Consider the following 18,416-nt stretch of genomic DNA (forward strand, 5'->3'; position numbering starts at 1 on the left):
TAATTCAAATAGGTGTTATATGGAAATTTTCTTAAAAATAACAAAAGATAATTTTTTTTTATTTTTAGTTTGCATTGTTCAGTGATATACGTTTACTAAATTTGTGTTAACAATAATTTATATGGTATTGTCTTTATTATAAGAGCGTAAAACGAAGATTTTTAAGTAGGGATGTACCAATCAGGCAGTTTTCATTTACGTCTGACTTGTCTATTCTGCTTTTGACGAATTCCAATTTTTTTCCTCAATTACTGTGACACATAAAGTAGAACACACGTGCTGTAGGTTTAATTTATTTTAAAAACTTTTTATAGAGAGCAGTTTTTATTCCAAAAGAAACTGAAAGAATAAAAATAAATGACACTTTATGTATTAAAGCATATGTTCCTAAGCTGATGCATAACAGTCTTGGTGAATCAGAAAATAAAATCTGATTTTCTTTTTTTTTTTTTTTCAAAGGCAATAAAGATAAAGCAACAAAAAAAAAATGGAAAGATGCAGAACTCTGACTATTTCACTGGTGCATCATGTAGTTTAATATTAAGTAACAGAATAAAAAAAGCAACAGTTAAAAAAAAATATTTAAAATTAAAATGTGACTGCATGCAGATCTGCTTAGCTTCCAATGCAACAGACGTCAGACTCATGCTCAACTTTTGAATATATTCAAATCAAGAGGATTTTCCATCACTGATACATTTTATTGAAAAGATCACACCAGGAAGGGTCTTGTGGCAGTACCCTCTCAAATTGGGTGGAGAGTGATTTTCTGAGTGACTATTAGACAGAAGCTTTTATGTGATTGGATCCATTTTACATTTTCTAACTCTCTTTCTTTTTTGCTGGCATTAAATGTCTGTGTTTGAAATGTGATGTCTGCAGAGGGAATGGAGACAATGAGAAACGAAGGTGAGAGGGCTATAAGAGGCGGGAATGTGAAATTCTTTTGGTAGAAAGCATGAAGGTGCCTGAGACAGAGGTGAACCCTGTAATGTACCCATTTGAATGTTGAATCATCCATTTACCATGACTTTCACTGCGTCGCTGTTTGACAGAGTTCCTCATACGAAGAGCAATAAAAAAGGTTCTATGTGTATACTTCTTTGGACTTGCACAATGGCGCAATGTGACATTACAGAAAATCAAGAAAAGAACAGCTAACTTCCCCACTCTGTGTGACACATTAGGGTACCGACGGGGTCTAGCGAAAGGCGTAAGAGAAACAGCAGCCAGGGCCTTCTGTTTTGACAGCCATAAACTAGAACATTGTTCCATTGTTTGCTTCCCATAGATGCAGTTTGAGTGGCAGTGAGTGTGGCATACGCTGACATGTAGAGCTGCTTCACATTTCCTCTAATTGCTCCGCGTTGCCCGAGCCTGGCACACATGTAGAGCATGGTGAGAGGCAACTCCTTTCAGGTCGGAACAGGAGGTGCTGTGTTTTGCCATACAAAGAAGAAAAAAATGCAGCCATGAGGGGGGTAGACAAATAGCAAGAGGAGTAGGAGGAGAAAAGCATAAAGGGGAGGCGTTTTGTCATTTCTGACTGAGTATTCTGAAGGACAGAGGTCGACGGCCCTGTTTCTGCAAGTCTGTTGTAGAGTAAGGTCTGGCATTTAGCATCAACCTACATACGGAGGTAAAAACGAGTGCTGAACACATGAAATTCATTCTAATAGGGCTACTAGTAAAAAATAATACTAGATATCACTCCACAACCCAATTAATTCAGACCTACAAAGAAATTATATAAATGGCAGAGGGACTAAGTAAGTGACACACAGTGATTTTTTTTTTAAACCTTTTTTGGTCATGTTAGATTGAGGAGGATTAATGAACGGAGGAAGTGTTCGCACGCTTAGTCCAGGCATGATTTGGACCCATTCTTCAGCACAAACTCTCTTCAAATTTTCAATGCTATTTGATCATGAATTCTTTCCATCAATTTTCAATTGGGATGATTGCTGTAGCCATTCCAGCAGTTTTCTTCCTCTGTGATTGCCTGTTTATTTGTATCAGTGTCTTGAGCAAAAAAAAAAAAAATCATCCTTTGATAGTTCATCTAAGGCCTCTGATTAAGAATAACCCAGTACATTTATCCTCAATTCAATTTAATGAGGTACTGCAGTACCGTATTGCTAAAGACAGTCCGACTGTATGACGTTCCCATCTCCAAACTTTACTGTTGTATGTGTTTTTTCTTTTTGATACTTTCTTTTGACCAGACTATTTTTGACCAGTACTTCAAGAGCTTAATGTTCAAATGTTCAGCAGCAGACTTTAAGGCAGCTTCGAAATGCTTTTCCTTCTGCAGTGGAGTCTTTGTGCAGCAAGTGCTCACAGTCAACATTGTGGTTGAATGCATTGTTTAGTGTTTTCATGCAAGAACTGTAGCTTATGAATCCTGGTCTTTCTGAACTTCATTGCAAGTGGAGCTCTGCTTTGAACAAGCTTCTTGATTATTTTGTTCTCCTTCTAAAAGTACATGTACATTTTGACAGCTCACTGAAACATGCACAAGTATAGAAATGTGTCTATAATGTGTTTTTTATTTTTAGATATATAATTTTTATAATACATGTTCCACCTGTTCTTCCACCTTACATATAATTTGTGAACTTTGTTTTGATTTATTTTTATGTGTTGGAAATCTTGGCATTTTACTGGTGTCTGCTCTAAATTCCATGTCAATAGCAAGATTAAAAATACATTTATTGATAAAGACATTGATGTTTTCAGTACACTTTTTTTCCACTTTACATGTCACTCAAACGCGTTTTGTCCGTCAGCAAAGAAAGTCAGTTTTGTGGAAACCGCCACAAACGCAGAAACAAAGGAAGGGGGGCACAATATAGTGGCAGACACAGCGTCACTTTTGATTCATGTTGCGCTGAGAAGTATTGAGATTGGAGAAAATCCTTGCAAGGGAGGAGGGAAAAAGCCTCTATCCTTGCTGATGCTATTTTAATTAAATAGTTGCTAGGTTACACATTGCAGAACGACAGAGGTAGGTGGTGTGGCACAGGCGTCTGGGCAAGGGGAGCAGTGTGTGTGTGAGACAGCACATGTCCCTGAACAATGAAAACACATCCCCCTTTCTTTTTCCACACCCCAATTTATAATAAGGATTTCAAATGCGAGACATATTGACATGAACTACAGTGAGAGCGATTTTACGCTCCCTAAAACTCTCTCCTTCGCCGTCTCCCCGTATCCGTCTGTCTTTTTCATTATTTTCTCACAGATCTGAAGACGGATTGGTGGTGGGGGGGAGGAAGCCCCTTTTCATCATGGTGACACTGCTTTTCACCTCCGCTGGTGACTGGTGCTCCCAGAGCACGCCAGGAACCCAGACATCGCAGAATGCCACGGGGCCCTGTGTGCCCTGGCAACTACCTCGGCTTTTTTTTTTTTTTACTGCCTCCTCCCAAAACATCCTCGTGAATGTACAGACACACCTCCTCCAGTTTCTACCCCGAGCCTCCATCCACAGCAGCTCTGGCCACACAGCAGCTCAGGCAGAGCTCTGATGGAGATGGACTGGAAGAGAGGGGAAGAGTTCCTTGATGCTGGAAATAAATCTGACAGGCCCCACCGGATGAGGCCGAGCCTAATCTTTGTTGACTGAAGGGTGTGTGCATGTTGAGGAGTTTTGTCTTTTTTTTTTCACCCAACATCACTTTCTTTATTTTCAACACCCCCTCTTCATCTCTGCCTTTCTTTTCTGTGGCAGTGCAGATAATGCCATAATTTACAGCCATGCATTGCAGAAGATGAATGATAGTTGCTTTTCTTTCTTGGGATGCATTCACCTTTACCAGATAATAGCCCTTTTGAGAGAATAATAAAAGGAAATGTCTTATTTTTATATTACGTTTTCATTCTAACGCTCGAGAAGTGAAATGTAATTTTCAATCTTTCATTTAAAAACAAAGTTGATGGTTATGAGTGCGCTACTTTTTTCTTTAGATATTCCTCTTCCATATTCTTCAGTGGAATATTATAAAGGTAAAAAGTTTTTTTTTATGTTATTCAATCATTTAAAGTCTCTGGTGCATATAAAAGTATGCCTAAAAAGGGTAATTTTGCACACACACACAAATATGTAATGCTTAGCAAAAAAATTAATACTTATGGAACTTTTTTATACTTCTCACATCACAACTACTATCTTTAGTAGAAAGTATATAATTTAGATTTTTTTTTGTGACAGACCAACACAAAGCAGTGGATAATTATGGAGTGGAAATAAGATAATATATATCTTTAAAGCTTTTTTTTTATAAAGAAAAACAATAAAGAAAACTCTCTGAAGTCAGCTAAAAAGACTGTCAGTATGAAGCCCTCAGAGGTTTGTTAGAGAACATTGGTGAACAAACAGCAGCGTGAAGACAAACAGGTCAAGCTTTGGAGAAGTTCAACCCATTGTATGAAAATGGAAGGAATATGGCACAACTGCAAGCAAAGCTGCCCACCTAAGCTGAAAGTGTTTCCAGGGGGGCATAAAGCACTGAAATTCAGCACTGGAATAAAGTAGAAAGATTTGCCCTCTGCAGTTTTCCATAAGATACACAACAAAAAGACTAAAAATGTAACTGAATGAGCTCTAGTCAAATGAAACCAAAATCGAACATTTTGGTTTAGATGCAAAACGCTAAGTGTGGTAGAAAGCTCATACCCTAAAAACACCATGCTCACTGTGAAACATAGTGACATCGGCTTTATGCCTTTTGTCAGCGAGGACCAGGGAGCTGATCAGAGTTGATGGGAAAATGGATAAAGCTAAATAGAGGTCAGACATTAGTGGACGGTCACCTTCAAGCAGAACTGCAATCTTAAACATTCAGCTAAGGATAAAATCGAATGGTTTTGATCAAAGCATGTCCATGAGTTAATGTGGCTTGGGCTGAACCACATTAAAAAATGATTTTTTTACAGACACTCTGTTCAGTTTAAATGAACTTATTCTATGTTTTTTTTTTTTTTTTAATGTGCAAAAATTCCAGTTCATAAATCTGCAAAACTGGACAATATTACCTGGAAGACATATTTACTTTATACTTTTACCACTCAAAACCACAACAAAATATGCTTAGGTTTGTGTGTGTAACATCAAAAAATGTGGCAAACCTTAACGGTCATGAATGCTTTTGCAGCAATGTTAATTTACCAAAAAGCATCCAAACTTTAAATATAAAGAACATTAATCTGTCCTTGATGTATCTGCCCCCACTCCTCCCCCCCCCAAAAAAAAAATAAATAAAAATGTACACTCTCCTGTCTTTCCAACAGACAATGCTGCTGGAGGGAACGGACAATCAACATGTGTCTGCAGCGCGACAGGCTTGTTTCTGAGTGTCCAGGGTCAGCTCCCCAAGGGAACGCTCCAAAGGACTGCAGTGACCTGCCAACACTTCTCCCCCGTCATCCTGCAAGCGAGAGGTCAAAGACGATGTCTGAGGCGGCGGCGGATCAATGTGTGACCTTCTCACTTATAATCAGGATTAGGGCAATTGACCCATTCAGATTTTTTCTAATGTTCTGAAGATGATTTTATTTTTCAGGGAAATGTGATGCATTGCTTTGAAGTAACGAGAACTATTTAAGTTATATTAGTGAAGTAATTTGTTTCTTGTGAGGCAAGACCAAAGATATGAACAGAGCAAAACAAATATTGTAAATTTGTTCCCTTACCAATATCAACAAGGTAAAACTTTGTATGTAAACTAAACTGATGCACTAATCTAGCTAGATTTAAAAAAAAATCAGCAGGTGGACAAATAAATTTAGCTGGTCTATAGAACTAAGATTAGTTTTATATATGTTCTATTTCACAGTTTCCAAAGACACCTAACTACGTGAATATATCAGAAACATCAGCTGGCTTTAAAGCTATGTGAACCAGAAGTTTAACTACTACATGAATGCAAGTTGCATTATTTTCCTAATAAAATATAACAGTGAAAATTAGCTTCACCAAGCTTGAAGCACGTAGAGGAGAGAAGTGGGGAGAAAAAAAGCAATTGCCAGTTCCACATTTTTCTTAAAGTGTATGGGTAGAACAATATGATTTTTAAAAAAATAATATGTATTTTATTGATATTATATTGACATTGGAGATACCTAAAAAGGAAAACCCCCTCAAAAGGCAACAACACTATGTGCACACTGCAGCACCTTTGTTCTAGTTCAAGTCCCGCATTCACTAAAGTGCCAAAAATCCTCCTAATGAACGGTCATCCGGAGTGCTGCATAAACGACAACAACATCACACGGCGTTCCATATCAAAAGATCCCATCTACTCTCATCCTTCCACTGGCTCAATCCGAGGCCCGTTCTCTGGACACATTATTACCGTCATCATTTTAACATGAAAGGGAGGAAACAAGTGCTGCACCACTACCAAGGAGACACCTTGATCCCAGAGCATTTGCATTCGCCACCTTGTTCCGCCTGATGTATGAACGAGTTAGCGCTGGGCTCTGTGATTGGCCGGCGCTGAAAAGCAGAAGCAGGCACTCTGCTAATGCTGCATATGTTGTTCCCCCTTCCCCCCCCTTCTTCCACACTGTGTCACACTCAGGCGGTGGCACTAGAGGGCAGTCCACCCTGTTGCTTTTTGTTGTGGAGGAGGCAGACACGGTTGGACTCACACTGAGGGAATGATCTTTTAAAATATTTTTGCCAATTCCATGAAAAATTAGCTAGGGATTTTTGGAAATCAGTGGTTTGACAATTACGTCTGGACCGGATGGTTTATCCACACTTGAGTGCTGGGAAGGAAAATTCATCAGTTGGTTTTCGTCAACAGGAAAACTCTGTTAGTTCATGCAATGTAAATAAACATTGCATGAACTAACAGAGGTGAGCAACAAGGATGCTTTCCATAAGCTTTTAAAGACAGCCTTTTATTTTAAAGAGATAGGATAATGCTCTCACACACACGCACACACACAGATGGACTGCTGCTTTCTGTCTCTGGCGCAGTCATTCAGGAGGCTGCTAATTAAAGACACACAACAATGAAGCGTGGAAACCCCAAAGCAACAGTGTTAATCAGAGAGAGAAAAAAAAAGGTAAAAGCAGTAGTGATTACAGTGAGACCGTTTCAGCAGACCTCAGATTTGATCTAAGTGGCGATTTTAATATAGTTCATAAGGACTTCTTGTCCATTTCTTTCCCCGTCTGCCAGAAGGTGGTTGAGTCCGAGACAAATCCAGAAAGCTTTATTACTGGATGAGTTCTGGGAAAGAAGCGTTTGCTTCAACTTATTTGATGATATTAAATCATCATCAAACACTCTATTGTTTCAGATCATTGTAAAAATATTCTGCTGTTGACTTTGCGTCATAACTTTTGTTGCTCCCAACCGTTCGAACACAAAACAAAGACAATTTAATTACTGTTTTATATACAACATTGAAACGGTTTTTTAAAAACATAGTCATGACATTTATTTTTAAGGTTGCATATAAAGCACTTGTCATTGTATATCAACACTACTCTAATACTTTCTACTTGTTGCCTACAGCTGCCATTACTACTTTCATTGATATCTCCAATGCCTCTGTTTGTTTAAAAATACTTCAACTTCTATTGAAATTTTTAAACACATTCATCAGTTGACTATAATTATTTTTGATTTCTTTTAGCAACCTGTGACAGAGTTCTGCCCTGTGTCTCTGCATGCTTTTTCTCAGATCTCTGCAAAAATGACAAATAAAAACCTTGAACCTTCTATATTTTACCATTAAAACGAAATGTCCACTGTGGATTTCTCACTTGTGTTTGTCATTCATTATTTAACATGAATCTGTTCCAAATGTGGTTTCTTTGTTACTCAGAGAAAGTGTGAATCATTTGAAAATTGTTCGACCTCCTAATCAAAACTTTGTCATGAACAATATTTTTTCTATGCACATTAAAAAGGTGACGTTGTGGAATTTTGATGCGACTCACAATCTACATTTGTTCTAAAAAGCAAGTTTAAAATAACTTAAAAAAAAAAACATACTTTACATCTGTAAACACACTTCAGTGTTTTGCACCGCCTTTGTATCTGCTGTGACGGTTTAGAAAAGAATATGATTGGATGTTTTATATATAGGATAATTGCTATGATCTCAGTCATTCTGTAATTGGCATGCTATTATGAAAAAAAAAGAAGCTTTTTTTTTATAAATCTTTTCACTTGCTTTTAATTGAAGGTATCAATGAAGAGAAAAAAAACACCTAAAACTAGGTTACAGGAGGTCAAGCAATGTAAAGTGCTCTCTTTTCGGCCATTCACGGGAGAAGGTCAGGTCAATCATGTAAGTATGGCAGCCGCTTCTCACAATCGACATCGGGATGGGTTAGCCCTTCTGTGCTAGACAGAAAGCCCGCTTTTGTAGCGTCGACCCCTTCAGAAGCTTCTCAGTTCTTCGGCTGTGTTGTGGCGACGGAGGGGCGGGGGTCTCTGCTCTACGAAGAGGGGCCCTCTATGAAAAGGCCCCACTCAAGAGGAATAAAGGAGCCTCTCCAGTGGTTTGTTTTGGAGGCTGTCTTATTGATCTGTCTACCTATGAATGAATGCATTGGCCCAGTTTTCCCGCTCACAGCTACAATGGCACTCGGCCTGTATTAACTGCCCCGATGTTACTCCCAGAGAATGGCGCAGATTGAGAGGAGTTTTGGGAACGTTTGTCGTTTCATCCCTGAATCCACAAACCGTTCCCCGGAGAATGGAGACGGTTAACAAGGAGAAGTAAATCAATGACCGCCGACTGCCAAAAATCAATATTACAGATTGAGCAAGAATGTGGAACGGTTCATACGCACAAAAGACGCTGAACCACAACAGCCACTTCATTTTCCTAACTGAACATTAACTTGTTTGGGACCTTGGAGTTCTGTACTAAAAACTGGACTTTTAAGTGCCATTATGTTATTCTCGACTCGGAGTAAAAATCTTTTCAGAATTTAGTTTTTCTCTTCCCTCCCCCTACTTTCCTTGTTGCTCATGAGCATGGCCACGGTCAAGATGTGCCTTAAAATAAATTGCTCTTCGAAACAATTTATAATCCATTGAAAATGAATATTGGAGGTTTTTCCCCTGCTTTTACCATCCTATGTTTTTGGCATAATAAACTCAAGTTTCTGTCCATCATTGCTTGTTAGTTCCAGGTCTTTTAAACTATTTAATTATTGCTCTTGATTCTAGAACGTATGTAGGCGCTCTCTTGTAGACGTTTACTAAAATAGAAAGATCAAAACCAATTTGTCTCATTTGTAAAGCATGTCCTCTCGTCTTTCCCAGTTTGATGAGTAGCAATGTGGCATGGACCTCTGTGTGTCTCTGCACTTGTATGCTGTAAGAAAAATGAAAGGCATTCCAAGGCACTTCGATACACCAACAGTGCTTGTGGACATTAATTGGCACCTCTAACAAATAGTCTTATCATAATGTCTTTTTTTTTTTTTGCAGTAGGAGAATCTTATGCGCAGACAATATTGCTACCAAGCACAACGAGGAGGATAGCTAAGTGAGTTCAAACCCTCCAAAGATTAGAAAGTTGGAACAAAGAATCACATTTTGGGTCTTAAATCTGCATAACAACTGTTAGGAATAATGTAAAAACATCCTACAGTGTTTCTAATAATCTCATGCATGATCCCCAGTTAGGCTGTACAAGACTAAAAAAAAAAGGACAAAGTAAAGAACATAATTTATTTAAGACAAAATCTAAAGCAGAAATAAATACACGACAGAACATCATGTGTTATTTTAGTCTGTGAAACCAAAACTGAGTAATAAACACTTACAGTGGTAAAAAAAACTGAAAATATCAACATCTGTTCATCTGGACAGTGGATTCTGAAAATATCCAAAATATTATTTTCAATTACCCAGACCAGGCCATTAAATAAAAGGTAATCTCTCACAGATTTGTCAAACACATTTAAAAAAAAAATGATTTTAGCCATTGTGCACTTCAACAACAAAATGAACGGCTTACAATTCAAATTAGAAATGTTTGCAAGCATAAGCAAATAAATATTAAAAAAAAAAATAGATGAAAAATAAATGATTACGACAAATATGATTAGGACGAGATTCAGATTAAACACATTTGCAAGGAATGAATTTGAAAATTGCAGGGAAGTGGGTGGAAGGGGGTTAAATCAACTCAAATCAATGTATTAAAACGCAATCTAAAAATCAGGCAGGATTGATACATTCGCTATGTGCATATTCCCCATCGTTTCAAACGGATACAAACTAAAGCTAAGACTGAAAATCAGGATTTTAGAAATGTTGATATGGTGTTGCTGGAATATGTTGCTGTATACAAAACTGACGTCTGGAGTTCATAAACTCCAGCTGAACCAAAGAAAACGGGAATTTGGAATTAACCTGACACCATGTGCCCTACATTTCTAATAACACCGGGCAAGTGTGTTGGCCAGTGAGTCAACAACTCCGACTCCTTGTGCGCATATTTATACGTTCCTACCAACGTAGAATGATCCACAAAGACTCGCTGAACACATGTAGTTCTTGTGTGAACCTCTACAGCTAATCCCCAATGTACCAAGTCAGATCTACAGAAAAAACTGAAGGCCGCAGAGTTTTAGTGCAGTTTCACAAAGTAGCAGAAACAAAACCTTCAGCAACAAAGCACAGGGTTGTTGGGTAATAGGACCCTTACTTGGCACCATTTTAAAAACGTATATTTTAAGAAAAGAAATCTGAAAATGCACAATTAAATGTAGGAGATAAAAATTAAAAAAATGTGCCATCTTAACAGCAGCTGACTTCTCTTCATAACAATGCCCTTTGAGTATACAGCTGACAATCAGCAGTGAACACGTTACCAGCAGACAGACAGAGGGGCATAAGCCGTTACCCCGACTGAGCCCCACACATGCTGGCCTCCCGTAAAACATATTAGTCCTCTCACACACCCACTAAAATGGCTCAAGTAAAACCATGAAGGTAATAAACTATGAACATGACACCAGAAATCCTTCCATTTTTAAATTAAACTTTGTCCTGTATGGCGAGCTCTAAGCACATCAACGTCAAGCTGAGGAGAAACGATCTCGTCTCTCCGACTCTAGAAACCCGAGCAGGACTACAGCACTTCCAAGCAGAAACTCACTGGTCCTTAATACGTTTTAAGACTGTGTAAGACATTTCAGGTACAAAAAAAACAACAACAAACAAACAAAAAAAACAGGTTAATATTTTTAATAAAACAAAACTTTGAGACTTAAGGAGTGAAGAACAACTCATAACCCCATTCCGATTCCTTTTGGTCCCAACTTCCTTCCATTTCATAGCCATGTACTTAACCATAGAGCATCGGTTTGTTTCTTTAGGTAGTTAATTATCTGTATCATTGTAAAGAAAAATAAATGCTAAACAAATATAATTCAAATAAAACCCATTTCCCTAAGATTGTGGTTCAGATCCCTGTTTGGGTCATTTCAGTCTTATAAAATTTGACACTTTTTGACCCCCGATTAAACCGAAACTATGAGCAACATCCAGCAGAAGGCTAAGTAATAGCTATTATATTCATAACGCATTTTCCTTAAAGTAGTCTGCGAGTAGATTATAGGACACTTATTTAAAACCGCTGGTTGTCAAAGCAGGTACAAAATGTCCCCAAAGTGAACACAAACTGAACCATGGTGTTTACAAAACATCCCGAGGTAGACAACCAATTTTATTATCCAAAACAGGCTGGGAACAAAGAGACCAAACCTACAAAACTAAGAACCGGTGAAGAGGAGAAATGACCTGTACCAGAGCAAGACGCAACCAAGAAGTGACCAAATCATGGTAGAAATCAGTTTCCAAACAAACAGAAAACACAAAAATGATGAGGAAAAAGAAAACACAGTCTGATTAGAATGATCCAGATATTCTGTGATTTAAATGTAGCTTCTTCACAATCCACCAATGGGTATTTCTGTGGGTGACTCACATTTCCTTCGGCAAGAATATGTCCAAATTCAACTCCAGACAAAAATTACAGTGGGTGGAAACTAAAAGAGGACCACTCACCTGTCTTTTTAATTAACACTTTTCTCTAAACATTATTGTGGATTTCATATAAGTGGTAGTTCTGTTGGCCAGTCCACTTAGACCTAAACGGATAGCTTCGAAACAATCAGCTAGTGTCAAATATATTTGACTGTTCAAAAGATTTGACTCTCATTGTTATTATAGAAGATCCGAGTGTCAAAATGGATAATATTCTTACATTTAGCATTTGATAACTGATACATTTAGCGGGTGTTTTTATTATACTTTTCAGTTAATTTACACATCAAAATAACATTGAAGGCAAATGATGGGTAATAATTTTATAATTACGCTAATCAATATGTTTTAATTTCTTAGTAGAGGGGTAGCCTCAGGTTTCAGATTTTAAATAGATTATCCTTTTTTTTTTTTTTTTTTTTCTTAGTAGAGGGGTAGCCTCAGGTTTCAGATTTTAAATAGATTATCCTTTTTTTTTTTTTTTTCAGACAAAAACTAAAATTGTGATGCAGCAGCTCAACGGAGAAAGCATGTAGAAGAAACCTTTTTTTTTTTTTTTTTTTTTTTTTTCAACATTTTTAAGCTAAATCAGTAAAATTGTAGTAATTTTACTTTCACACCAGTAAAATTGATAAAATGTGCTACGATTAAAAAGAATGACCTGGCGATCACTGAAATCAGAGACAATTTAAAGAAAATGATAACATTTTAAAATTAGTACTCTAATTGACTTGTTGGAAAGCATTAAAGGAGGTGCATTATGTTTTTTTTTATAGTTAAAGGTATCTGAGAATGTTTGAGATTACCGAATAACGGTATGTAGCCCGCAGTCACTAAATGGCTTTAGTCACCAGTTCCTATGCAGAAAAGTAAAATTGCATGAAAGCCATTTTTCCATTTATCTCTGATTATTGTTTTGTGTAAAATTCATAAATCTGTCTGTAGAGTTTTTATGTCACTTTACCGATGACACTGATTTATTTACCTCTCATTGTTTAATGGTGAGCCTCGTAAAGACTTAGAGCTTTTGCTGCTCGACTGAATAAAAAAACAAACATCACTTCTATGCAAGTTAAATCAAATAAGAGTTCACAGTCGTCTGTGGAGGAAGCACTGGGAGCAAAACCAAGAGCTCTGATGATATGATCAGTTGTTCTGAGGTGGTCAGAGACATGGAGGTGACGGAGGAAGAGTTGTGGAGCAGAGTCACGAGTGGGCCTCTGTAGCCCCCCCAATAGGTCCTTTTCTGACCATGTCCAGAAAAGTAGGGGTTTAAATGCCACATTTTGGGACTGCTGCTGATGCTATGCCGCCATGAGATACTGATGGTAGAAGAGGCCAAAAAGAGAGGTGGAGAACAGACAGGCAGCAATCCACCAGGTGAAGAAGGAGAACAGGCCCCTGAAAAGTAAGGGGCTAAAAACAGTCCGTAAGCCCCCAAGAGCCATTGAGAGTTGGGCCACAGATGCCCGGGCTCCAGTTTCCACCACTGTATCTGGTTTTAGAGGTGCCATTTGTTCTGTTCCGATAACAGAATCAGAATTTATCTCATGGAGGCAAGGCAAGTCTTCTTCAGGATAGACCCACCAGGAGTGACCACCTATTGCAAGTTAAGGAAAAAAAAAAAAAAAAAGGGAAAAGAATGGCTTGATGTTATAGAAAGCAAAGACTATTCAACACAAAAGTAAAATACTAAGGAGTGACTCACCTAAAGTTTTTAGCAGCAAAGTGGTATGTAGCAGCATCACCAGTGGTGCCACATACTGTAGTGCGATTACGCACAAGTAGTAAAAAACACGTGCAATCTAGACAAAGAAGAATGGCATTAGTTCAGATTATAAAACAGCTGCAAGACAAAACATTTCCAAACATTCATCATGTGAATCCAACATCGTCATTGGCCGACTTTTTGAATTTCTGAATGGCTGGTTCTCGGTCAGGGCCAATCAAACTGAAAATTTTACCATTTCAGTTAGCAGTGAATTCTTTAAGTTTCCTCGGTATTTAAAATTATTTTAAAATAAAAACTAAAAAGTAAGTCAGAACAATGGCAACAACAAATAATCTGATTGGTTAGTTCCTAAAACTGTAATGTGAGCAAAATAAAAAAAAAATAAAAAATAGAATTTGAGGACAGTACACATTGATCAACACATCGGTGACACACCTCAATGTAAATTGGTGGAATTGAGAACAGTAGCATTTTTATATCTATAGTTATAAAGGAAAATGGCAAAAGCATAATATTTGTAGATTTAAATCGAAGATATCACATAATACATGGGACAACCATTCAATTATCTACAATTTCAAAACTATTCTAAACTAAAGCTATAACTAAAGAAGACATGGCTGCTTTTCAAAATTTAATACTAAACAAGTCGCCAAGTTTAGAGTATCTTAAATAGTACAATTTATAAAGTAAACAGCTGCAACGTTGTAGTTTAAAAGAAGCAAAAAAACTATGAACAAAGTAGTTACCATCTTCTGCAGGTCAACCGTACTTATCCGTCCTGCTTCCTTCTTCATCTGGTCCACACCTTTCTGTGCCAGGTTGAGGTAGGCCTGCAGGTGATGTCTCATCATGGCGAGCCGGAGCACACACATCAGTATAATAACCCATAACCGCAACGAATCATATGCCTGCTCGCTCATTCTGGCATTAATGGGAAGGCGGAAATAAAGGTGGAGAAACAGAGAAAAAAAAGAAAAAGGCAGTTTTTTTCTGCTCCACAAACTTAACACATCGTGAAAGCACCAATCTGGGTGGTAAGCAGAGGCACAGAGACAGAAAGAAATGACAAGGGGAGGAAAAAGAGCCACAAACAGCTCAGAAGAAAAGGCAAGAGAGGGTGAAATTGAGGTATAAAAAGGTGAAAAGGGGGTAGTGTAACATGAAATTAAACTTAATCAGGTTTGACCTTGATGCGCGTAAAGGCCTATGTCAAAGGCAGAAGAAAGTTAGATACACGACAGACTTCAAACAACAAGTAGAGGATAACATCTTAGAATTAATGATGAGAGAGGAGTTAAAGAAAACAACTTTCGTTTTGCGGTGAAGACAATGTATATGTTGCCATCACTTCTTTTATGAGCTAAACAAAGCTTCCTCTAACCCACTGTTGTAAACTTTTAAGTTTACTTTGGTTTTATTTATTTTCTTTAAAACACAAAGGGAAGAGATTTTTCCCAGTCTGCTTGTTTGACTTATAAGTAGCAGGTTAGTAAAAAAAAATCTAAATTAAAGTAGCTCATTTGCAGAGTGAGGAAATCGTCGTGGAGAGAGTTGTGTCATAATGCCAGACAAAGACATAGTTGAAGCTAAAAATAGATCTTTAAACATTACTACGGTTCAATCGTTTTGCTTGATAAGCATCCATGTCCTCATGTTGTAGTTTAATAAAAAACGTTTTAAAAAGTACAAAAAGACCCAACTTAAAACACATAATCATGACAAAAAATGTCAAAGTGGTTTCTATGAGAACTGATGGACAAAATGATCCATCTGTAACTTGTCTTACTGTGGAATTATGACGTTCTTCTAATGCATTAGACTCTCTGCCACTAGGCTACTGCTGACACAGCATGGTGCTGCTGTGGAACGGTTATGATGACAATCCATATGCTGGTTATTGCACTAACACAAAAAGCTGCTTGTGGTGGAAAAATGACAAAAAGACAGCAAGTTCACAACATCTTTTATGTGTGATGTTGCTTTTTCAACAATATATAAACAGCCACCACTTTTAATAAATTAGCATGTGGTGATAGAGCTACTTGGTCTATGTATTTGTGCTTCTTTTTCAGAGAAATAAGGACATTTTTTCTACTTTTATCATTACGAACCACATGATAAAAAAAAAAAAACTAAAGCATCTTAAGTTTACATTTAAAAATAACTACAAACTTCTTCCTTATGAGCAAAAACGTATGTCGTTCATAGTAAAACTACATGAGAATTTCACATTTTCCAATATGTCAAAGCACCACACAGTTAATATTATATTTATGAGGAAAAAAAATGCTAGAGCGTATAGTATAGCATGGTATATAAAAAATTTTACTTACAAAGGCACACTCTCTTTCCCAAGAGTGGGATTCAACAAGTAGTCCTTGGTAATGGGCTTCACCCACAGCAGGACCATGATGAGGGGGGAGAGGAAGTTGATATAAAGCAGAGTTCTGTGAATCAATTAAGAACAGAAGCAGAGACAACTCAGTAAGCTTTACTCCAACATTTTCTTATTTTCACTTAAGCTAATCTGAAGTTAAACATTTTTAACCCCAATGTGAAGTTAACAAGGACAGACTTTAGAAATGCAACCTTCCCTGAAAGAGGTGATGATATTACCATGGCAAAAAAAAAAAAAAAAAGAAAAAGAAAAAATGAGGGCACTGGAAATAATCCTCTCTAGTTACAGGGTTTGCCAAGGTAAGCTTATGGCACTTATGGAGGGAAACTGAAGAGGAAGCCATTTTGCAAAGGCTACTATGCCAAAGTGGATTATGTGAATGCAATGTGCTTTCTGCTCAGCACCTCCTATCATGGCCAGAGACATGCCACCCAGCGAGTTCTTATACAGAAAAATGACCAAACTGAAGATATCTTCATCTCAGTCACAGAGTGATCTCTTGTATCGCACATACCCAGAACAATATAAGACCTTTCTGCTTTCTGCTTGACTGTTCAAAATATAATCATTTGATCCTTGGGGACTGAATGAGTGACCAGTCTGAACAGGATGAGTTTAAGGTCTAGGAAAAAAAAAAAAGCCTAAAAAGCGTACACCAACATCAGCAAGAAAAAAAGATTTTTGCTTATTTGGTGGCCTTCGTGTTATTTTTTTCAACCACATAAGTTCCACAGCTAAGCAGGTGGTAGTGCTTAATTAATACATTTCATTCATTTTAAATCCAAAAATATTAGACATGGAGCTGATACATTACTTCTCTTTTTATTTTAACTTTAAAGGAGGAAAGAAACACTTTTATTAGAATATAAAGGGCCTAGCTCCCAGAACTACAACTAACCAAAATGTGGTGAGTAGCACGTATAAAACTTGCATTTCAGTTCACTTTAGATTTGCCTAATTCAAGACAAAACACAGCAACAAAACAAAAAAAAAGAAAAGAAGAAATACTGGCACAGCATGGGCTCACCGTCTAATCTTCCTGCTGTTTGATTTCATTCGCCACAGAGTTTAAGTGGGTCAATGCACCACAGAGAACTGCACCCGGTGTTTGGAGGCTTCTGGTATCCAGGCTCACATTTTACTGTGGCAAGTTTAGACTTCTACTAGCTCATTAGCTCCTCAGCGTTTCACTGTTTGTGCTTTGGAGGCTCAACTGATGTGTCATTCAGGTCACAAATAGTGTGGATCCAATCACTGTATACATATATTGATATACAATAAATAATTTTAGTTTTTTAAATTTAACTGAACTTTTTTTTTTTTATTAAGTGAATAAAGAATGGATAAGAAGGGTATTAAAACTGTCTATGAAGAGCAACTGAATGTTATAGGAATACTAAAAAAAATGTCTCCTAATGCAGAGAGGTACAATGTTGCAAGACACTCACTGTGTAAATTTTGCTGTGGTTAGGTTAAGTGCATCAAGGTGCATTTGGGCCAATCGTAGGCCAGGGAACGTTAGAAATGCTCCAATCAGAGAGCAGAGCAGGGCCAGGATCAGCTTGAAGGTGAGCTTAGATATGGGGCCCCTGTGAAAGAGAAATGACACAAATGCAAATGAAAGGAAGTCCCAATTCAAAGAGGTCATCTTCCAAATGACCCTAATTTCAACAAACGGCAACAGAGCTATGAGGAGAGGACTTGATTAGAGAGCAGCTGTACACAAGCACAGCTGCCGAGTACAGCCTTATCCATGAGTTAGATACCTGGCAGCAACATGAAACTCCAGATTCTGAAGATAATGTGAAAGTAGTAAGAAACATAGGTGGAACCAGTTCAAAACCATGTGCACACGGCTTGTTTAAAATTAATTTCAAGTCCGACATAGAACCAGATGAGAAATGCTGAACCAGATTGCTTGGTCCACAATATTACAGGTGTGCAGAGAGATACATGTACAAGCATTTTTAAATGCTTAGGGATGCTGACGTTGAACCAAACCCTGAACACCTGCCGAATACAAACGTGCTGAACAGAAAACAGATAATATTTACTGTCTGGAAAAAAAAACAAACAAAAAAAAACAACAACATATATATGGTATAGCTGCATAATTCCAAGATTAGCTCTTTTTGGAAAATTTGTGGTTAAAAAATATTTGTCCAAAATTGTAAAAAAAACACAAATTGTATTATATGTTTCAGAACCACGGCTAGAGTCCAAAGATATCATAGTAAAAAAAAAAAGT

The 18,416-nt window shown here is 37.5% G+C and overlaps 1 protein-coding gene and 1 long non-coding RNA gene across 3 annotated transcripts in view; one reads left to right on the top strand and one right to left on the bottom strand.

Annotated features, from left to right (window-relative positions):
* Positions 1-11,219, top strand: part of LOC107837412 (uncharacterized) — a 45,430-nt gene extending 34,211 nt beyond the window's left edge. The window contains exon 2 of the long non-coding RNA XR_001663432.1: positions 5,293-11,219. This is a non-coding gene — a long non-coding RNA (uncharacterized LOC107837412). The remainder of the gene's footprint in view (positions 1-5,292) is intronic.
* Positions 11,220-12,779: 1,560 nt separating this feature from the next.
* The window catches only part of tmem161b (transmembrane protein 161B), a 15,419-nt gene continuing 9,782 nt past the window's right edge, over positions 12,780-18,416 (bottom strand). Inside the window, exons 8-12 of one of the 2 annotated variants that reach the window (XM_007562410.2) lie at positions 17,617-17,757; positions 16,104-16,217; positions 14,517-14,691; positions 13,744-13,840; positions 12,780-13,635 (exon numbers count right to left, since the gene is read on the bottom strand). In XM_007562410.2, the coding sequence (XP_007562472.1) occupies positions 13,340-13,635; positions 13,744-13,840; positions 14,517-14,691; positions 16,104-16,217; positions 17,617-17,757 (823 nt within the window). In that variant the 3' untranslated portion in view covers positions 12,780-13,339. The remainder of the gene's footprint in view (positions 13,636-13,743; positions 13,841-14,516; positions 14,692-16,103; positions 16,218-17,616; positions 17,758-18,416) is intronic. The other variant, XM_016676730.1, reaches the window with a different exon arrangement.

The sequence above is a fragment of the Poecilia formosa genome, unplaced genomic scaffold (genome assembly GCF_000485575.1).
Source record: "Poecilia formosa unplaced genomic scaffold, Poecilia_formosa-5.1.2 Scaffold5, whole genome shotgun sequence".
NCBI lineage: Eukaryota > Metazoa > Chordata > Actinopteri > Cyprinodontiformes > Poeciliidae > Poecilia > Poecilia formosa.